General features: G+C 46.0%; 1 protein-coding gene across 2 annotated transcripts in view; it reads left to right on the top strand.

The window, feature by feature from the left end:
- ANKRD28 (ankyrin repeat domain 28) overlaps positions 1 to 15,343 on the top strand; it is a 208,905-nt gene that overhangs the window by 181,827 nt on the left and 11,735 nt on the right. For both annotated transcript variants that reach the window (XM_069729947.1, XM_069729946.1), the window contains exons 22-25: positions 1,630 to 1,717; positions 1,805 to 1,888; positions 10,932 to 11,077; positions 13,003 to 13,085. In XM_069729947.1, the coding sequence (XP_069586048.1) occupies positions 1,630 to 1,717; positions 1,805 to 1,888; positions 10,932 to 11,077; positions 13,003 to 13,085 (401 nt within the window). The remainder of the gene's footprint in view (positions 1 to 1,629; positions 1,718 to 1,804; positions 1,889 to 10,931; positions 11,078 to 13,002; positions 13,086 to 15,343) is intronic.

Genomic DNA, 15,343 nt, shown 5'->3' with positions numbered 1-15,343 from the left:
TTGTGAGAAAGAGTATGTACAGCAGAATGTGAAACACATTTATTCTTGTGATTTCCCCCCCACCAAGCTAAACCCAGTGGCAAACTATTCCTGACCACTTGAACACCCTCTGCTGTTACAGTGCATTTGCAGTTGTGTATTTTTTCATGAACTCATATGTGAACGTTTTTGTCCAGAATAGTCAGTTTTTTTCAGACATAAAATATCTTTTTTCCCTAAATGACTTAATCAAAGTGCCTTTTTTTTTTTTTTTTTAGCTTTAGGATCCTGAAAAACGCACCTAAACCTGCTTTTTGTAAGCAGCATCTTTACTGCCAAGAAAGCAGGTTTTTCCTGCAGAAAAAAAACGCAGCAGAAATGCAACATGTGAACATAGCCCTAAGCTGCTTTAACAATATTACCACGAGGAGCGGCTTAAAAAAAAAACTTAATTGCTGGTTTTTGTTAATTATGCCTCCCAAAAATCGGAATAGAAAGCGATAAAAAAATATGTGCCCGATAATTTTACTAATAAAAAAAAAAAGTCAACTCGTCCCTCAAAAAACAAGCCCTCGCATGACTGTCTGCAGAAATATGGAAAAAATTATAGCTCTCAAATATGGGGATGCAAAATCTTTTGTTTGTTTAAAAAAAAGTGTGTGACAGCAGTCAAACATAAAAACTGTCTCCTAATAACTTATACTCAACGTCCCAAATGTAAAATGTTCTCAACAAGAGATAAAAACTCAATCCATAAAAAAGCAAGCCCCACTCGGGTCCGTCATCTGTTAACATATATATATATATATATATATATATATATATATATATATATATATATATATATATATATATATATATTTATTTATTTATTTAGCGTCCTCATGATCTGTTAACATATATATATATTTAGCATCCTCATGTTTGGCATTTTCTGTAGCGATGAGAGCCTGCTCAATTTTTACTGGTGCATTTCTCCAGAAGCACAAATTGGGCACTATAACCTACTGGGCACTACAATGGCAGATTTGCAATTTTTACTCTGCAACATCCACTGCTGCTTGTTTCTGGAAAACACCCATGGAGTCAAATCGTAGAACTACACCTGTTGATGAATGCACAAAGGGGTATATAACAGATTGTAGGGGGCAAAGAAGGTAAGACAGAGGGCACATAATATCGAAAATAGATATTAATCACTGCAGTGATGATCTGCACAGAGTGGCTTTCAGAAAAATGTGTATTCAATAAAAAGTGCGAAACTCCTATAGAGACAATGGGTCTGTACTAGGCATGCAATACTTACGGACTAGAGGACAAAGGAATAATCCTCGATGTTCATCAGAGGCCCATTACTAAGCTGGACTATTCCAGTCGGGGGATGTCAGATGCATTGTGAGTTAATTCATAATCAGGGAAGATCAAAGTGTGATGCTTCTTAGAAACATACAGGTTAGTACAAGTAGTTCTTGATTCAAACCTTGATTTTTTTAGTGAGTGAATTTTCAGAATATTTTTGTGATAAAGCAATTTAAATATTTTTTGCCATTTTTATAATTGGTTTTGTTAGAACTTACTTGTCATTTTCCCTTCCAATGTTGAATCATAAATGTAAAATTGAAGTGAATTCTGGCTTCTTTCTCCCTGCAGGCCATGATTCGTGTGTAGAACTACTGCTGGAACAAGAAGTATTTCAGAGAATGGAAGGAAATTCTTTTACTCCCCTGCATTGTGCAGTGTAAGAGGACCCACAAGTAGTAAGGACCTGAGTAATTGGCCGCTCACCTCATTCCTGTTCTAACATTTTTTTTCCTCTTGCTTTCAGCATCAATGACAATGAAGGTGCTGCAGAAATGTTAATAGACACATTAGGTACAAGCATTGTGAATGCCGTGGACGCCAAAGGAAGGTGCGTACAAGAAGCACAAAACAGACAGACAGTTGGGTCTTTATCTTTCCTATGTCTTGGAGGTTCTAATAGTAGTTATATGCATGCATTGGCATCCTGATACTGCACACCCCGACGCGCGTTTTCAGAAATAACATTCCTTCGTCAGGGGGTATAATAGTAGTTATACGCATGCACTGGCACTGCACTCTCTTTGCAGGAGCTTAGGTATCCATGATTGCGACCACTCATATAAAGTTTTAAAACTTCTGAAGAACATAGATTCAATTTTTATATTTTTTTTAAATCAAAATATAAAATTATCCCAATGGGTAAATTGTGTAGTGAGAGAGAAAATAAAGATGCAAGTATTGCAGGGTTTTTTTGTCGTTGCAAAAGCACAAAAAAATGTAATAAGATCATCATATCTACCTTAAAATTGGATCAGTAAAAACATCAGCTCTAGGTGCAAAAAACAAGCCCCCAAATAGCACTATTAACCAAAAATTGTAAACGTTACAGGTCTCGGAAAATGGCAACACAAGCAAATTGTTTTTTCTCTATCGCCTTTCATTGGGGGACACAGAAACCATGGGTGTATGCTGCTGCCACTAGGAGGCTGACACTATGCAAATAAAAAAGTTAGCTCCTCCTCTGCAGTGTACACCCTACCGACAGGAAGTAGGATATTCAGTTTAGCTTAGTGTCAGTAGGAGGTGGACACGGGTCTTTCATTAGACCCTTATCTACCTCAATGTGCGTCGTTTCTTTTCAGATTTTTCCAGAGGGATACAGGGTGAACAGTCACACCTGTAGTCCCACTATGCGGACTATGAGTACGGCGTGTACTGCCACCCCGTATCCTCATAGATCCCTCTCCAGGACCAAGATCCTAGCACACCAGCGTGCTCAGAAGTCCGGTCCTGGCTCCGTCCCCCACCCACTCGCCCACCAGAGCCTGTCGGTTGGAGGAGACGAGGACGTCCATCACAGCTCCGTGGACGTCTGATACCTTCAGGTTAGTAACTGCGTGGGATGTTTAGGTGAGTATTTCCCCTAAATTTCCAGATCTTCCCCTTACTCTCTCACGGTGTGGGGGAGTAGTTGGCCCTAAATACGCTGCACTATCTTCTATGGCGGCGCTGATTTTATTTTAAAAGGGATCCTAGGGGCACCAAGACGAGCAGTGGCTCTGCACTACGGGCTATCCCCTTCATCGGGGCCGCAGTGCCCTCCCTGCGGCCACACTGCGCAGCGGCCGCAATGTCACTTTTCTGGCGACGCCGGCACCGCTCCCCCCTGCGGCCGCCCTGCGGGCTTCGGCGCCGCGATCCCCTTTCCGGCGGCGCCGGCCTCTAATTTAGGTCCCAGCTTCTGCCGGGGCCTACTTCGGCGCCGCGTCCCGTCCTCCCTGCGGCTCTGGCAGGCTGCCGCGCTGCTCTGCAGTGCACTGTTCCGGGGCCGCGGTTTCTTTTCCAGCGGCGCCGGCCTCTCCTTTAGGTCCCGGCTTCAGCTGGGGCCTACTTCGGCGCCACGTCCCGTCCCTGCGGTCCTGGCAGGCTGCCGCGCTGCTCTGCGGTGCACTGTTCCGGGGCCGCGGTCTCTTTTCCAGCGGCACCGGCCTCTAATTTAGGTCCCGGCTCCCGCCGGGGCCTACTTCCGGTACCGCGCTCCTTCACTTCCGCTTTCTTCGGGCGGGCTTTCTCCCGCCCGACAAACTGTGCCCTGCAATCTCCGCCTACCGGCGCCATGTGGGCTGTCTCCGCCCCTTCCCCCACGTCGCTGCTGAGCCAGGGCAGGAGATTCCAACTTGCTCGCATTTTCTCCTGGGGGCACAGCACATCATCTGCGCGGATCACACCAGAGGCTGCAGGGCAGCAGCTCCATCTTTCTGTTCCACTGCTGTTCTTCAGGCCTGCAGTAAGTTCCGGACAAGAGTGCCCCAGATGTGTCTACCTGCTCTCCTAGGGGCTATTGTTCCTGAGGAGCATCTTCCAAGCCGTGCAGCCTTCCATCTGGACACCGCAGCGCCTGCCGTGAGTACCTCTGCACCGCAGTTTGACTCAAACCCCTAATCTTCTGACATTTCCCTTATGGGCCCGTTCGGTCTAATTTTAAGGGAGGTCGCTCCCAGCCTCCTACCTTTTCCTGTGTCTTAGTGAAACACTTTCAGGGTTCGCCTTGTAACCACAAGCTCCCTTCAGGCAGGCCTGCAGCAACCCACATTTTGTTCCCGTTGCTCCGCCTCAGAGCGAAGTCCCCACCCCAGGTTGGGCCTCCCCTCTGTCTCTATCAGTAGCGGATCTCACACGGGTGTCCCAGACCCTTGTGTCCGTGCTCGATCGGTTGCCCCTGCAGCCTTCCGTAGTAGCCAGCGGGTCGCAGGAAGCTCTGTCCGAGTTTTCCAATACAGGCCGCGAAAGATTCAGTCGGGAACGCCAGTCTGAGTTATCTTCTCGGTCCATCTCGCCCCACGGTCTTTCTCTGCGGTCGAGCTTCCCCTTATCCTCCCCCCCCCCCCCCCCCCCGGAGTCAGGCGAGGCTTTCTCTGATGTGCCTTCGGAGGATAATTTGGGGCCGGAGTCGAACCATATCTTATCATGAGGGATATGGTTCAAAGCCTCATTGGAGCGTCCAATCTGACTTGTGGCTACAAAGATTCCTCTACGAAACCTGCAGATCAGGCGGTTTCGTTTAGACGGTCTAAACTACCTCCCAAGGGATTCGCTCCTCATCCTGAATCGAGGAGCTTCTGGCCAGAGAAAGAGCGAATTCGACCAGACGTTCTCAAAGAGGAAAGCGTCTTGGAGTCTCATATCTCTTTCCTCCGGATCTCATCGCCAACTGGAATGAGAGGTGATGGAGAACGACCTCTCCCCCTGTGGATCCGCCGGCCGCTAGACTTGCCACCAACACAGTCCTCACGCTGTCCGGTGGGGCGACTGACAGGTTCCATCGATAGGATCATGGAATCCTTTGTGAATTCGGCTCTCGAACCTGCCGCATCATCCCTATGCCCGCTTGCACTTGGGTTTCGAAGTCGGTATCCGAAGGGGCTAAAACAACTCCATTGGGGCATTCTAGCCGGAGCTCCACCAGACTGGCTGGCGGAAGTTACCACCCAGATTACTCATGCCGGGGAATAATGTGTTCTCTGGACGTCGCGTCTTCTGCCGCTCAGACACCCGGTAATGTTGTTGCCAGCCGTCGTTCTGTTTGGCTCAAGAGTAATCAAAGAAGTCCCTTACGAGCCTGGCTTTTTCAAGGATCACGTCCTTTCGGTTCCAAGCTGGACCAAGTTATTAAGGACGCCACTGGCGGCACCAGTTCTCTTAGGCGGCAACTTCGGTCCTTTTCGGCCTTTTTTGCGTCGTTTCGCGGCATCAGATTCCTTTTCGCAACAGAGGCCACAGGCACGTTAAGAAAATAAGGTATTCTTCGACTCACTCCTTCCTGGCGTCCCCGCTACTCCTAAGGTGGATTCTCCAGGTCCAGGACTGGAAGTTCCACCTAGGCATGACCCACGACTAGACTCTAGCCCGTTTCTCCTGTTCCTCAGGGACGTCTGGGTCTCCTCAGTAGAGGACGCATGGGCCAGGGCACTTGTATCCTCTAGATACAAAATCTTCATTTCACGGCCCTGGGATCGTTTTCTTCGAATCCCAACCTCCAAGAGACCCCGCTCTAGTCCCGGGTTTCTTTACAGCCATTGTTTCCCTCCTTAGATCCGGGGTAATCGTTCCCGTCCCAGAACAGGAACGGTTCAACGGTTCACAGGCTTCTCTTCGAATCAGAGGACGACAAGGTTCGTCCCAGTCCGGATCTCAATTTGCTGAACAGGAGGTTTCGTCGGAGACACTTCAGGATGATATTCCCTCGTTCAGTAATCGCTTCCATGGAGGCTCAGGAATTTCGGTTTCAGGCTCCCGAAAGTCTATCCATCTTCCCGACACTCTAGCCGTTGCGGGTGGCTCGTCAACAGGAAGAAGTTCCATCTTGTTCAGCGCCTCGTATCTCCGGGCATGTTCTTCGACACTTGTCGGACCAGAGTCTTCCTTCCCGAACACAGGATATCCCTCCTTTGTCAGGAAGTTTGCTTGCTCCAGGGTTTTCGGCTCCCCTCCTTTCCGATGGGCCTTAAAGGTCCTAAGGAGGTTGGTTGCAACATCGGGAGCAATTTTCCCTTCGCCCGTTTCATTCAAGACTTCTTCAGCAGGCTATTCTATCACAGGGGGACAGGTATGTCTTCTCCCTGCATCGTCCGATCCGGCTTTCCCCCCGGGTCAAACGGTTCCTCGACTGGTGGCCGAGGTCACTTCTCTTATCCCAGAGTAGATCCTTCACAGCATATCTTTCCTTTCAGTTCCCTGGCAGGTGGTGACGACGGACGTCAGCCCGCTCGGTGGAGGCGCGGGGCTTTGTCACCTGTTCTTTTCAGGGTTGTTGGTCGGTGCAGGAGTCCTCCTTGCCGATCAATGTCCTCGAGTTCCGGATCATCTTTCTGTCTTTCCTTCACTGGGTAAGGATTCTCAGCAGCCTAGACAGACAATGACACAGCAGTGGCATATATCTACCACCAGGGGTGGACTCGGCTGTCTCTGGCCTCGGCCGAGTTTCCAGGATCCTCCTTTGGATAAAGGTAACGGTCCTGGTGAGCTCCGCAGTGCATGTCCCCAGCGTGGACATTTAGGCCGCCGACTTCCTCGGCCGCGAGGGCCTTGTGGCAGGGGACTGGTACTTCAGGAGGTTTCCTATCGGATTGCTCTTCGATTGGGGGACTCCAGATGTGCACCTCATGGCGTCCCGATTGAATAGGAAGGTCCCTTGGGTCGGTCCAAGGTCCCGCGATCCTCTCACAGTGGTGTTAACACTCTGGCCATTCCTTGGTTGCAGTTCGCGCTCCCCTATCGGTTCCCACCCCTTTCCCTTGCTTTCCAAGCTGTCGAAAAGATCAAGGCGGGATGGGTGTCGGTCATTCTGATCGTCCCGGATTGGCCCAGGAGGTCTTGGTTTGCGGACATCATCAATCTTCTCCCGGTCACCCCTGGTGCCTTCCAAACAGACCCGATCTGCTGTCTCAGGGTCCGATCTGCCACCCGAATTATCGGTCGCTCAGTTTAACGGCGTGGCTGTGGACTCCACAGTTCTAAGAGCGTCCGGTCTTTCGGCCCGGATGGGTCACGCTATAATCCAGGCTAGGAAGCCTTCGTCTTCTTTCAGGATCTACTATCGTACCTGAAAGGCTTACTTTCGTTGATGCGAGTCCAACCGCTTTTCACCTATGTCCTTTTCCTGCCTTCCATTTGGTTTTCCTTCAGGCAGGACTGGATTTGGGCTTCGCTCTCAGTTCCATAAAGGGCCAGGTTCCTGCGCTCTTCTTCCCTTTAAGAAGACGTTATCTTCTCAGCCACAGGTTAAGACCTTCCTTCAAGGAGTAGCCCACTCTGTCCCTCTGTACAGGGCCTCTGTGGATTCATGGGATTTAAAGGTTGTGCTGGTTATTCTCTGGGGTTCCCCCCTTTTGAGCCTCTCGGGGAGTTTTCCCTGTCAGTTCTATCTCGGAAGGTGGCTTTTCTCAAGTCTATCTCTTCGATCCGCCGCGTGTTTGAGTTGGCGGCCATTTCTTGCCGACCTCCTTTATGGTTTTTCCATTTGGTTTTCCTTTATGGTTTTTCCACCAGGACAAGGTGGTCCCAGGCCTCCGCCTTCCTTCTTTTCACGAGGTGGTTTTCATCTTTCCACCTCAGCGAGGACATCGTTTTGCCTTCCTTTTGTCCAGCTCCGACTCATCCTCTGGAGCGATCGTTGTACAGGCTGGACCCCGTCAGGGCAGTGAGGATCTCCCTGGCTAGCACGGCCGCTTTCCGAAAGATGGATTCTCTTTTCGTCATCCTTGATGGCGTGCGTAGAGACCTGCTGGCTTCCAAGGCGACTATTGTTCGCTCGATCAGAACGGCAATTTTGGAAGCTTACCGGGTCAAGAACAGAGTGCCCCTCCTGAGATAAAGGCTCACTCTACCCGGGCAGTCGGCGCTTCCAGTGTGGTACGTCACAGGGGCTTTCGCCGACGGCTTTGCAAAGCGGCAACCTGGTCTTCCATCCACACGTTTCGCCGGACTACGGCGGACTCCAGCCTGGGCAGAAGGATCCTGCAGGCGGCAGTGGTGAGTCCTCGTACTTGATGGAAGTCTGTTTTTCCCACCCCAGGGACTGCTTTGGGACGTCCCATGGTTTCTGTGTCCCCCAATGAAAGGCGATAGAGAAAACAGGATTTTTGGTTGCTTACCGTAAAATCTGTTTCTCGGAGCCTTCATTGGGGGACACAGCTCCCTCCCAAGTTGAACAGCTCTGTTTACTGTATACGTTTGAGTTCTTTGAATACTCTTTGAGTGCTTGAAACTGTTAATCTATGGAGCGCCGTGGAATTTGTTGGCGCTATGTGGATAAAGTTTATTATGTTATTATTATTCTTTCTCTTTTACACGTTGCTTCTCCTACTGCTTTCTCACTAACTGAATATCCTACTTCCTGTCGGTAGGGTGTACACTGCAGAGGAGGAGCTAACTTTTTTATTTGCATAGTGGCAGCCTCCTAGTGGCAGCAGCATACACCCATGGTTTCTGTGTCCCCCAATGAAGGCTCCGAGAAACAGATTTTACGGTAAGCAACCAAAAATCCTGTTATTTCTTTTTTTAAACAAATTTTCGCCAACATTTTTCACCACTTAAAAAAAAAAAAAATTAGATTAACACAAAGAATGACATCCAATGGTATTATATAGATACCCAATAAAATCAATATTTTTATATATAAAAAATGCTCAATTAAACACCATTGAATCACCTTATGTGTAAAGATTAAATGGGAACCACTTATAGAGTAGGACTAATCCGTGCACCACGACAGGATCCAACCAAGAGCCACCATAACATGGAATGTGCAATAAAATATATATTTATTAAGAAATACTATGACAATATAACATTAAAAAATTGTGCACGTATCAAGAGATGCATAAAACAATATGTATATAGAAAAAAGACCATTTTTTCGACTAGTGGATAAAGTAACAAGAATGAATCTATTTATAATATTTATCCTAGAAATTATAAGCACCACTCATAAATAAAAAAAATTAAAATAACAATTTTTTAAAATTTTACCTACTAAATAAAAAAAAATGTGAAAAAAATGCAATGTGTGACCTGAGTAATAATAATAATATAATATATATACTAAAAAAATATATATACTAGATCATGTATACACACAGTGCACTGATCAAAATAGGATCAAAAAGCTGTGCCCACATAGAGGAAACAACTTGCATATCCTATGTACTACAATGAGCACTGTAAATAGGAGGCACAGGAGATAAGGTGCAAGTGCAATGAACAACAAGTAAAACAAAGTACATTACTAAAGTGATTTGTGCATGGTGCTCTAATTCCACTTGGGAGTAAATAAGAGGACTGTACCTTTAAATGCTGCCAGATCCTGATACCGCGCACCCCGACGCGCGTTTTGGAAATAACATTCCTTTCTCTCTCTCTCTCTCTCGCTCTCTCTCTCTCTCTCTCTCTCTCTCTCTCTCTCTCTCTCTCTCTCTCTCTCTCTCTCTCTCATTTTTTTTTTTTTTTTTTTTTTCAAAATATAATAATATCCCAATGCGTAATTGGTGTAACGAGAAAGAAAATAAAAAGGCAAGTAAAGCGGGGTTTTTGGTTGTTGCAAAAGCACAAAAAAATGTAATAAGATCATCATGTCTACCTTAAAATTGTATCAGTAAAAACCTCAGCTCTAGGTGCAAAAAAAAAGCCCCCAAATGGCACCATTAACCAAAAATTGTAAATGTTACAGGTCTCGGAAAATGGCAACACAAGCAAATTGTTTTATTTATTTTTTAAAACAAATTTCTCACCACTTAAAAAATATATATGGATAGCTATATAAATACATGTTTGGTATCGCCGTGCTTGTACTTAACTAGGGAATCCTATTGCCAGGTAATTTTACCGTTAGATTACTATAAATGAAACCTAAGGAAAAAAAACTATTGCCGAATTTAGCTTTATTCACTGTTTCACCACATTTTAAATTTTTTTCCAGCACATAAAATAGGTGTTACTTCAAAAGTACAAGTTGTCACACAAATAAAAAAAGTTCTGGCTCTTGGAGGCAGGGGATGATAAAACAAAAGCACAAAAGATGGAAACTTGTCCAGTGGGGAAGGAGATTAAAAAAAAATCTAGAAATCTTGCAATTTTCACACTTCCCTCACACGTCCTGAAGACTTTTCAGTAGCATCATTATCATCATCACAGACAGTGTAACGCCCATATGTACAATGGATGGCCCAAAATGTGCAATTAGCTGTTCAGAAAGAAGGCTACTGTAGAATAGATAGGGTCTCGTCAGTCGTGCTGCTTATGTCCATTTGTTCAGCAGGAGGTTGAAGTCTTAAATTAGAGAAAATTGGTTCACTGGCTCCAATCATTCAGCCATTTTGCTGGTTGACGGGAGCACTGAGATCTGCCGCCTACCTGACCGCAGCCGCGGCTCCTCTGGTGATTAATCGGCCTGGTGTGACATCGTCTTTGCAGCGTGAGGCACACGTGACCTCGCACCAGGCCAAATAATCAAAGGAAGATCTCCAGATGCTGGTGGGCGGGAGGTGGTTCTCACGATGCTCGTCCTGCGGCCAAAGATTACTGACATGGCCACCGGGCCTGGTCTTGCTAATTGAATTGCTGTCTCTATGGACATTTACACGCACTGTCACATGGTAGTAGAGCTACAGTGTCTGTCTAGGCTAGGTACTGTGAAGTGTTTTATCACCTAAACGCCAGAATCTCAGGGGCACCTTAGGTAAGTGGCATTGAGGTCCCGGCCCCCTGTTTCTACTCCTTCATAGCCGCTGTGAAGGTGCAGTTTGGATGCATCGCTGATCCCGCAAACATCGTGTAGCTCCCTTGGGAGTGTGAGACAGCCAAGTAGAGTGCTAGACTGCTCTACTGCTCCTGCTTCCGACATCTCTCCTCATAGATGTATTCTTTCTCTGCAGGACGCCCCTTCATGCTGCAGCCTTTACAGACCATGTTGAATGTTTGCAGCTTTTGCTCAGCCATAATGCTCAAGTAAACGCTGTGGATTCTTCTGGAAAGACTCCACTAATGATGGCTGCCGAAAATGGGCAAACAAATGCAGTAGGTAAGAGTTCTTGACCACATCAGTCATCATTGTTTTGCTCCGGACAGATGCTATGGTGGATTACATCTTGAAAAATGCATTTTTTTTTTTTGCAAGTAAAAACTCCACATAATTGGCGATAATTATAAAAACTTGTTCTCTTTAGCAACCAAGCCCCAAATCTCTTTAAGACCGTTCCATAAATCTCCCCCATATTGGTACAGCACTATTCCATGTTCTGTACAACAGCATCAGACATTACACGGCTTGTCTGGTCTTAGAGTACAAGCCTGCAGTTACATCGCGAGCACTCTGAAGGCTCGCCGGTGCTGGCGGTAAGTATGCCGGTGCTGGCGGTAAGTATGCCGCCGCTGCTGGCGGTAAGTATGCCGGTGCTGGCGGTAAGTATGTGATTTGCTTACATGCGGTCACGTGCCGACTAGATGAGCGCAGTCTCACTCAATACATGTGTATTGAGCGAGGCCACACAGTCTAGTTGGAATGTGGCCGGAAGTATGAAAATCACATGTTAAGATCGCATGACCTCCTGACAGAGAAGCTTCACAGCGCGTAGTACACGTGGTGTGAGGATTCACAAGTCTGCAGTCACTTTAAGGCTGGACAACTCCTTAAAGTACAGTTTTCGAGATAGTTGGTAAATTTAATCTCACTAATCGGCCCCAGTTCATCTGACTGGGGAAGATTGGTTTAAGACCTATGGTTTTTTTTAATCTTTTTTATTATTTTAGTTTTAAGTGGTTTTTTTTTCTTTTTTTTTTCCAATCATTGTTGCGTCTGTGTATAGCTTTTGTTTTCTGTTCATATGTTAAAAATATTTTGCTATAAAATTATAGGCTAATGATGCACAGAATAGTTTGGTCATCTATGAGTAGTGATTCCTTCAAAAAGTCCATGTCATGAGGGTTCTTAGTGCAAGCAACCAAAGGTCTCCTTAGCTGTAAAAATGGCTACAGAATCCTGCATTGTAGCGCCATATTCCGTCACTAGGGATCGCTAGTGGGTCTGAATACAGGACTGGCTCGGCAGCACAGTGCAGCTCTGTCCCAGTAATGTTGATATTTCTCAGACAAGGTAGAAGTTCCCAGTACACTGCTGGGCTTTGTGCACTCGTTGCATTTGTTCTGAATTTTTTGCAGGTTTTTTTTTTATTTTTGTGCAAATTTTAAGCTGGTTTTTACAGTAGCAGAAAAAGCTGAGATTTCAGAAATCTCAAGCACACGTTTGTTTGTTTTTCCCCCAACTGAATTTGCGAGCTGCAGCGTTTTTGAGATCTGCAGCATGTCAATTCTTTTGGTGTTCTTGTAATGGTTTTTTTTTTGTCACCCATAGAAAGCAATGAGAAAGTGAAAAAAAGGCTCCTGAAAGCACAATGTTTCAGTATTGTAAGCGGCTGCGTTGAGGGTTAGGCTACTTTCACACTAGCGTCGTTTGGGATACGTCGCAATGCGTCGTTTTGGAGAAAAAAACGCATCCTGCAAAATTGCTTGCAGGATGCGTTTTTTCTCCATAGACTAACATTAGCGACGCATTGCGACACGTCGCAACCATCGTGCGACGGTTGCGTTGTGTTGTGGCGGACTGTCGGCACCAAAAAACGTTGCATGTAACGTTTTTTGGTGCGTTGTGTCCACCATTTCCGACCGCGCATGCGCGGCCGGAGCTCCGCCCCCTCCTCCCCCGCAGCTCAGAATGGGGCAGCGGATGCATTGAAAAACAGCATCCGCTGCCCCCGTTGTGTGGCGCTTCCACAGTATGCGTCGGTACGTCGGCCCGACGCTAGTGTGAAAGTAGCCTCAGATTGTGGGAACATTGGAGTGTGCAGGTATTGGCAGAAAATTGCAGACCTCGTAAATGACGGCCTTGAGCTGTAATTTATGAAGTGGTTTTGTTTTTTAGTGTTTATTGTTTTTTATTTTCTCTTTCAGAAGTGTTGGTCAGCAGTGCAAAAGCGGATCTAACTCTGCAAGATAACAATAAGAATACTGCGTTACATTTGGCATGTAGTAAGGTACGATGGGACAAAAGGAATTATAAAGGGGATTCATCTGATAATGAATAAAACCAGACTGTGCAACTGGCTGCATTGCCAAAATGCATCTCGCCCATAGTGGCCAATGGCTGATTATGACACAGAATCGTGCTGCTGGGGCAGCACAGCCGGATCTCACCCCAATCCTCCTCAGCCCTTGAATTGCCTGAGCAGCCATTCCCACAGGAACACAGCGCTCTTATTTTTTGTTTAAAAAAAAAAAAAAAATTATAATTTTTACATGTAAGCCTTTCTGGAGTTCGGAGTCTGTCAGGATTTTCCTCCTCATACATATTAACATCTAGCTCTTTGTGAATACTTTCCTTCTCAATGATGACAGAAGTATTCTAGGAGTGATACCTTTATTGGCTAACCAGAAAATGTTTGCAAGCTTTCAGAGCACCGAGGCTCCTTCTTCAGCTAAGATTACAAATAGATTAATAAGAAACAAGCACAACATTTAAAGAATACTACAGGAGGACATTTGTTCAGGGAGTGGGAAGTGTGATGCCTCATAAAGATAAGCCTAGGAAATCAAATTAGGCATTTTCTTAAGGTACCGTCACATTAAGCGACGCTGCAGCGATATAGACAAATAAGTCGATCGCTGCAGCGTCGCTGTGTGGTCGCTGGAGAGCTGTCACACAGACAGCTCTCCAGCGACCAACAATGCCGAGGTCCCCGGGTAACCAGGGTAAACATCGGGTTACTAAGCGCAGGGCCGCGCTTAGTAACCCGATATTTACCCTGGTTACCTAAAAAAAACAAACACTACATACTTACATTCCGGTGTCTGTCGCGTCTCTCGCAGTCAGCTTCCTGCACTGACTGTGAGCGCCGGCCGTAGTGAAGACATCGCTGAATCGGGGTCACACACGCCGATGTCAGCGGGTGATACAGCGACGAAATAAAGTTCTGGCCTTTCTGCTCCGACCAGCGATCTCACAGCAGGATCCAGATCACTGCTGCCTGTCAAACACAACGATATCGCTATCCAGGACGCTGCAACGTCACGGATCGCTATCGTTATCGTTCTAAAGTCGCTCAGTGTGAAGGTACCTTTACAAATGGAGAGGCAGTGGGAATAATATTGTTAGTTATCTGGAGTCCACCTGGTGGAGGTGTGAATTGTATCCATGTAGTGACTCATAAATCCAAATTCATTAGTTTGTATTCCCAAATTTTTCTTTCCCTGTGGTCCTTAAAATTACCTTTTAGTATTAAGACTATTAAGTCTGTCATACTGTGTCCAAATCCAGAGAAATGTTTTCCCACAGGTGTGTCCATTTCATTCCTGATAGTGTCTGTGTAGATTCATCCTAGTTTGTAGTTTTTGCATGGTTTCCCCTATATAAATACTTCCAGGGCACCTCGTACATTGTACCATGTACACCACGTTGGAGGATGTACAAGAAAAGGAACCCATGACCTTATAGTCCTGATTTGTGTTTGGTACACGGACTATATCTGTTGATAATATGTGGGTACACGTTTTGCATTTTTTATTGTTACAGGGGAATGTGCCAGTCACTGATGGTGATGAGAGGATACCTCTGACAAGGAGATTCCTTAAGTTAGGGGGCTGTTTATAGGAGAGAAGTGGTAGTTCTGGGAATATGTCTTTCAATTTGTGATCTGTATGGAATATGGGTTGGAGATCAGCACCAATTTTCCTTAGGATGCTCATGTGGGGGTTGTATGTGACCACAAGAGGTACCCTGTTGTTATCCTCTCGCATTTTGTAATCCAGGAGGCTGTTTCTTGGGATCCTTGTAGCCCTGTGGATCTGTTCATCTATTACCAGTGGATCGTATCCTTGTTGTAGGAATGTGTTCCTCTGTGATCGCAGCTGTAGTTCCCCGTCTTTGCTGTCTGAACCGATCCGAATATACCTCAGAGCTTGACTGCAGATGATGGATTTTTTTGTGTCTTGGATGAAAGCTGATCCATCTAAGATAATCTGGACGTCCGGTGGGCTTGTGGTAAATTGATGTTTGCATGGCGTTGTCCTTAATGTATATGGTCATGGCCAGAAAATGTATTTGGGTCTTTGAAAAGTTGAGGGTGAGCTTGATGGTTGGGTGGTACTTCTTGAAGTTATTGTGGAAGGTGAGTAGATCATCTTTCGAGCCTGTCCATATTATTAGCAGATCATCAATGTAGCGGAAGTATGCAAAAGGTTTAACAGAGCAAGATGACAAAAATTCTTCCTCCAGTTTCGCCATAAATAAGTTAGC

Source organism: Ranitomeya imitator, chromosome 6 (genome assembly GCF_032444005.1).
Source record: "Ranitomeya imitator isolate aRanImi1 chromosome 6, aRanImi1.pri, whole genome shotgun sequence".
NCBI lineage: Eukaryota > Metazoa > Chordata > Amphibia > Anura > Dendrobatidae > Ranitomeya > Ranitomeya imitator.
The sequence above is the reverse complement of the archived record's forward strand: the minus strand, read 5'-3'. Positions and strand labels throughout refer to the sequence as shown.